This window comes from Chiloscyllium plagiosum, unplaced genomic scaffold (genome assembly GCF_037043375.1).
Source record: "Chiloscyllium plagiosum isolate Xiang-an unplaced genomic scaffold, Cpla_swu_hap1 HiC_scaffold_2, whole genome shotgun sequence".
Taxonomy (NCBI): domain Eukaryota; kingdom Metazoa; phylum Chordata; class Chondrichthyes; order Orectolobiformes; family Hemiscylliidae; genus Chiloscyllium; species Chiloscyllium plagiosum.
The window spans coordinates 29,691,252-29,698,429 of record NW_028270140.1 but is presented as its reverse complement, the minus strand read 5'-3'; the positions used below and the strand labels follow the sequence as shown (position 1 = coordinate 29,698,429).

The 7,178-nt window shown below is 45.7% G+C and overlaps 1 protein-coding gene across 1 annotated transcript; it reads right to left on the bottom strand.

Moving 5' to 3' along the window:
* Window positions 1-1,350: 1,350 nt before the first annotated feature.
* Window positions 1,351-6,771, bottom strand: klf4 (Kruppel like factor 4). The gene is made up of 5 exons (XM_043717206.2): window positions 6,404-6,771; window positions 6,137-6,260; window positions 4,971-5,748; window positions 4,720-4,878; window positions 1,351-2,318 (listed from the first exon to the last, which is right to left on the bottom strand). The coding sequence occupies exons 1-5, from the start codon at window positions 6,406-6,408 to the stop codon at window positions 2,143-2,145; spliced, it is 1,242 nt and encodes a 413-aa protein (XP_043573141.1). The 5' UTR covers window positions 6,409-6,771; the 3' UTR covers window positions 1,351-2,142.
* Between the last annotated feature and the right edge of the window lie 407 nt (window positions 6,772-7,178).

Sequence of the window (7,178 nt, the reverse complement as noted above, 5' to 3'; positions counted from 1 at the left end):
TCACTCATCCTGGCTACATGTTTTTACAGATATTAAAAGGATCAGGGAAGATCTACCTGGTGTGTATCAAATATTTTCCCTAAACTAAGATGACTAAACAGATTATCTAGTTAGTAGCACTTTGCTGTTTGTGGGAATTGTACAGCACAAATTGGCTGCCAATCCTGCATTACAACAGTGACTATCCTTCAAAAATTATATTTATTAACTTTAAAGTGCTTTGGGACACTAAGGCTGTGAAAGGTGCTCCAGAAATGCAAGTTTATTCATGATGTAGTCAGTATGTTACCAGCAATAGAAGAAAGCATTAAAGTGATTTGACAAATCATTACAGCAAAGCCTACCCTAAAGGTGAAAGTGAGGACTGCAGATGCTGGAGATTAGAGTCGAGAGTGCGATGCTGGAAAAGCACAGCAGGTCAGGCAGCATCCGAGGGGTAGATGAATCGAAATTTTGGGCAAAAGCCCTTCATCAGGAAATTAGGAAGCCTTTCCTGATGAAGACCTTTTGCCCAAAACGTTGATTCTCCTGCTCCTCAGATGCTGTCTGACCCCTCCTGTGCTTTTCCAGCACCATACTCACAACTCTAAAGTCTACCCTAAAGCCTACATTGATGAAATGCTTACTGTTTTTGAGATCATTCTGACATATTAACCTACAACATATCAGAGATCTATATATTTATTCATTTTAAAGTGATTTACATTGCTCAGGATGATTAGTCCTGACAATTGAGTGATAGACAATTGACCCGAGCTAGCAACAAATGATGTAGGTAAAAATGATGTATTCCTGATGAAGGGTTTTTGCCCGAAACGTCGATTTTACTGCTCCTCAGATGCTGCCTGAACTGCTGTGCTCTTCCAGCACCACTAATCCAGAAGCAACAAATGATGTGTTTATTACCAACATTTATTTCACTCACTAAGTCATGGATTTAATATGGACTACAGTTCTCACTTCGGCATCACTATGGAGTAATTTTTGCCATGTTGCAAATAGGCTTACAAACTTGCGAATCAACTTAACACTCAAGCATACCAAAGTGAATGTTTTTCATTTCTTATGTTTTATGATCGGCATTGTGAGTTCTGAGCTCTGTTTGGCCTATTTTCCCAGAACAAGCAAGTTTGTGTGCAACAGTTCACAATCTCAGTCGGGTAAGGGCAATGTGCCATATATAAATGAAACATTAATTATTGGCTCCTTTCCACAGAATAATTCCAAACTTCCAGTTCCAAAAGCCACACTTTTTAAATAATAGCTAGTAGCGGTGGCTTTCTCCCTCACACCTCCACACAGATGCTGTAAATCGAATTGAAAACAAAATAATGCAGATTCAACCATGAGTCAAGATATAGAAATTTTCAGTTTTATTACTTTTTCTTTTTCCAAAAACACTATATGCAAAATCCAAATTGCAGAAAATGTTACTCCTTATTTACAAATGTACAAAAAATGTCACATAAAATGTAAATTAGATAAAAATATTATGTGGAGTATAATATAGAAATGTAATTTGTTCTGCTTTGAAGTATAGAATACAATGACTAACAGTTATTGCACAAAGACCACAGAATGATATTTAGCGACATGAACTAGAAACCGTTACCTGATCTTTGGCAATACCGTGAACCTGACGTTATTGGTAAAATTCCTTATCCAGTGGCAGGGTTTGTTGCATAGTTTTCCTTTCAGTTTTTGTACCTCTGATAGAAAGTCACCAAGCACCATCACATCATGGCTTATTTTCTTTTGGATTTTTTTTGTTTCAAACAGCATTTATGTACCTGAAATCCCCCTTTGAAAAGGAAAAAAAAAATAAAAATCGTGGCACTGAAAGTGAGATCCTCTCCCGAGTTTGTGGCGGCTGCAATGTCACTTGGAACGGCAGGGAACTGGTTTCCATTCTAATTTTCAAAACTCCGATCTTTTCTGTGGGTGTTTGATCGCAGACCGCACCCGGTTTATTAAGAGGGCGAGACTTTTAATCCAGCGAAGAGATTTCACTTTCAGAGTGTCATTCACTGAAAGACATGCTGGGGTTTCGCCAGTGTCCTCCATATGACCCCGGGCACTTGTATATAAGGCAGTAAATCTTTCTATTTACAGGCTGAAGACTTGGAGCAGTTTCTCATTGAGTTACAGGTGTCTCTTCATGTGCAGAGCCAAGTGATCAGATCTGGAAAATGCTCGGTCACATTTGTGACACTGGAAGGGACGATGTCCCGTGTGCTTTCTGTAGTGTCGAGTCAACTCGTCGGAGCGAGCAAATTTCCAACCACAACCTTCCCAGTCGCAGTGATAGGGCTTCTCACCTGTAAACAGACAAGCAAGCCCCATCGGGTCAGAAACTGTCCAGCTGGAGCGAGAAGGTGTAGAGAGAGTGGGGTGAGGGGAGAGGGAGGGAGGCAGACACACCAACACCATAACGCAATGGAGGCTACAGTTTCTTCGGCTACCTCAGAGATATTTCCAATAGACAGCTCGCATCGACACCTAAAGAATTGTCCAACATTTACAAGCTCATGCAAACCGAAAGAGCTGCGGATGCTATAAGTCAGAAACAAAAAGAGAAATTGGAGGAAAAGATCAGCAGGCCTGGCAGCATCTGTGGTGAGAACTCAGAGTTAACGTTTCGGGTCCAGTGAAACTTCTCAGAACTGGAGTCCAACCGTCTGTTGGGCAGTCCTGAAGGCGGCTGACTGGACCCGAAATTGATTTCTCTCCACAGATGCTGCCAGGCCTGCTGAGATTTCCCACCTATTTCTATTTTAATTTTCAAGTCCATCTCGTGCATCAGGAATGCAAGTACAAGAATGGCTTTGGAACTTAAGTTCATAAGACATAACAACAGGTTCAGGCCAATTCACCTCTGGAGCCTGTTTCACAATTTAATAAGATAGAATGTCTATAGTGTGGAAACAGTCCATTCAGCCCAATGAGTGGACACCTACCCTTTGAAGAGTAACCCACCCAGACCCATTCTCCTACCCTATATTTACCCTGATTAATGCACCTAACACTATGGACAGTTTAGCATGGCCAATTCACCTGACGTACACATCTTTAGATTGTGGGAGGAAACCGGACTGCGCAAACTCCACACAGTCACCTAAGGTGGGAATGGAACCCGGATCTCTGGCGCTGTGAGGCAGCAGTGCTAACCACTGAACCACCGTGCTCAATACCTACAGTGTGGAATCAGTCCATTCGGCCCAACAACCTACCCTCTGAAGAGCATCCCACCCAGACCCATCCCATTACCCTATCCCTGTAACCATGCAATTCCCATGGCTACTGCACCTAACCTACTCATCCCTGAACACTATGGGTACTGTATCATGGCCAATCCAACTAGCACATGGTTAGACTGTGGGAGGAAACCGGAGCACCCAGTGGAAACCCACACAGACATGGGGAGAACGTGCAGACTTCACATCTTGAGCGATCTGTGATCTTAACTATACAATCTTGCCTACACCTGCCTATGAAGCCCTCGACTCCATTGTCTGCCTAACCCAGCTTGGTATGTATTTGGTGACCGAGCCTCTACTTACCCGGGGGATGAGAATTGATGTTCTTCTGAGAGCAGAAATTCCTCTTTATCTCGCAGTGGGAAATCCTTTATTTGCAAACTCTCGCTCTAGTTCCATGTTAACGTTTCGGGTCCGGGGACCCTTCCTCAGAAAGATCACCAGACCCAAAAAGTTAATTTCGATTTTTCTGCACAAATGCTGCCAGACCTGCTGAGCTTTTAAAGAAACTTTTGGTTTCTGATTTACAGCATCCACAGTTCTTTCGGGTTTTGTTTAACTCTAGTTCCAAATCTGTCCCCCATTAGAGAAACATTTCCTCAGTATTCCATTTGTCAACACGATTCAACAGATCATCTCTAATTATTCTAAAGACCAATACAATCATGGGTCTCAACTCTCCTGATAGGTCAATCCCTTCGGTCCAGGAATCAGCCTGTTTTTAAAGTAGATCTATTTCCCCGCCTTAAGTAAGAGAACTAAACCACACAGTGGCGGAGGGGTGGTCTCACCAATGCAGGGCAAGATATTTAAATTGGGGATGAAATCTCACATAGATCACCCCCCCCCCCGCGAATATTGAGCACCTCATTACTTAAGGCGAAGTCAAATTTTCTGCACAGAAGATGCGGGCTGGGAGACAGTTTGTTTCCTTTTAAAAAGTGGACGTTTTGGGGTTAGTCTCCGACTGAGAAGGAAAACTGGGCCACTCACTAACCGCCTGCAATGGGAAATAGTGGACTTTTTTCCCCCCAGGGACAGATTCATTAGTAACATAAACAGAAGAGAAATTAAAGTTAACGTTTCTGGATCTGGTGACCCTTCCTCAGAACTCTTTAGCATCAGAAACATTGAGCAGGGCACAAAGGGCACGCAACCAAGTGCAGGGGTTTGTTTATGCGGTACACCCCTAACATACCGGAGGCAGAACAATCCACGTTTTAACTCCACTGCTGAAACCGAAAGGCGCTTCCAAAATGCAATGAAACATTGGCAATTTCAACTGCATTTCACATGGGGCAGGGATTTCCAGATGACAAAGGAGGGGATGGGGGTGTTGCAAGCTACATTTGCAAATATAGGCGACATCCTAATCTAGACCCCTTGACAATCTTATCTCATAACAGGATTTTGTTGAGACTACAGTACAACACAGCAAACAAGTGAGGAAGGAGGTGGATACCTGTGTGTGTCCGAAGGTGTGCCTTGAGGTGCGAGCTCTTGGTGTAAGTTTTCCCACAGCCCGCATAGTCACACGTGTGAGTCGCTACCCGTTTCCTGGGCCATGACCGGCGACCTCTCCTTGGCTTGTCTTCCTGGGTGAACCCGGAGGGCAGCAGCTCTAATAAAGGTGAACAGGGGGTGGAGTCAGCAACGCTCCTTGAACCGAGTGGTGAAAGTTTAATGGATCTTCAAAAATAAGATAAGACTGACCTTGGTACTGGACAGCTGGCTGGTCCTGGAAGTGGGGGAAGCTGCCTGGAGGAGGATAGCCCTGTTGGATAGGGAGGCCAGGCGCTCTTTGGTGAGTCAGCATCTGAGATGAGGAGCGGCACTGCCGGCCCAGCATGTCCTCTGAAGCCAGCGGCGAGTTCACCCTGCCGGGGTAGGTGTGCTGGCCTGCCCTGCCTCTGCACGCCGCACGGTGGCCGCTCCCTGGCACCTGGACACCGCTCGCCCGCCCGTCCAGTGTTCTTGCCGAGCAGGATGTGGTGCTCCCTCCCGGCGCTTCCTGCTTGATCTTCCGGCAGCCCTGCGGAAGGTGGCTCTGCGGATGTGTCAAAGGCGCGTCCATCGCCGGACCGTGCTTGTTGCCCCTGGCCTGCTGGCTGTAATCGCCCGTCTCTGTCGCTGTCCTTACTACAAACCTACCCTGCAGGCTGCTGAGATGGCAGTAACCGGGATCCAAATCCGGCCTCAACAATTCAGCCACAAAACTGCCGCCGGTCGGTGGGCCCTCGCCAATATCCGTGATGTTGTAGCTGGCCGTAGGCTCTCTCTGGTACAGGTCTGCGCCACTCTCTGGCGTGTTGGGAATGGGACAGTTAAAGTTATTGGCCGTACTGATGGTCGTTTCCGAGTTCATGGTATTGGACAAGATAAAATCTAAGTCTAAGAGTTCGCTCAGCTCCTCGTCCTCCCGCCTAAATCCCATATTCTGACCTTCCTGTTCAGCGGATCTTCTAAAATTTGTCATTTCTTCTCTCCATCTCTGCAAAAAAGTCAGTTTTAGTCTCATTGGCCGGTTCTATGCTCAAATAGAAGTTTGCATGCAACCAGTTGTTAAAATCAAACAGAGAACATTAGCGAATCGTCAAGCGAAATGTTCACAGCAATTAAAAAAAGTTATTACATCACTTTATAACACAAATATTCGGGAGTGCAACATAGTTCTATGCATAGTTAAACTACAATAATACATTTTCTTCCATAATACTCAAATTTTGTAAGCAATTATTTATACACGAAGTGGAAAGAACTGAAATCCTATCACATTATTTCACTAAAGTTTGATTGAAAATTAAAAGTGAGTGAAATATGGGACTGGAATAAGGTAACTCTGAGCCAAGAGGATTTTTTTTTAAGCTCTCGGTACTTACATTGCACGCGGTGTGTTGCCCTAGGGGTCTGTCCACGCCTTTCTCGTTCGAGCTGGTGGTGAACGTGTTGATGGAAGGGAGGACAGTCCCGGTTAAAGCCATGTCAAACTCACTTTGCGGTCGCCTGCAGATAACCAAGCACAACAATCAGATTAGCTGGATTCTTCCCACTCGTCAGATTTCCTTATTGCATCCCGGCATCAGAGCGTCTTCTCAAATACAGCGCCGGGACACTTTTTTTTTCCAAATTCCTAGTGAGAAACCTACCTCATTAATAATGAGTTGACGAATTACAAAACCTGCGTACAGGAAGCACCTGCACTGAGGACGGCCGGAGCATGAAGTGCGATGGATTACTCCTGGAACCGGCTGGCCCTATATATAGCCCGAGAGTATATCGGGAGCAGCAGGAGAGGCAGTTAGCTGGGGACTGGACTGGCAGTGAGGAGTTTTTGTTTGGTTTTTGCAGGGAGAAAGTCTGTACATTCGCTCCAGGGGACGGCGGCACTGCTGATGGTATTGTTGCTGGTGTTTCGGCTGCTCTTTCTGTTATTGTTGCTGTTTCTGGAGCTGCTCTTGCAGCTGCTCCGCACGCTGCAATCCCCGGAGCATGGAGCGAGGGAGCAGACTGACTGTCAGGGCCAGCCTGCACCGCCCTGCCTTATGAAATCTCCAAGGGCCCGCCCTGGCCGCCGTTGTCATGGCAGCGCAGCAACAAAAATAACCAAGTTTCAAAGTAGCGGGGCGGGTGGAGGGCGCGGATTGGGCGGGGGAACCCTTTGACGTCACAATAAACACGCGTCACTGTGACGCGGTGCCGGAAGCGAAGCCTGTAACTATTTGGGAGCAAAACAGTGGCAACCAGCGGCGATTGGCCATTGTGTGGTGTGTGTGTGTGTGTATATTGACCCTGCATGATTGCCACCGTCTTTAATAGTAGCAACAATCTTGTTTGGGATAAATAAAAGAAGTTTTCTCGTCACTTAAAAGTCATCCAAAGCGCTGACTTCTGTCACTCTGCTAGAATTCTGCAGTCATTGTT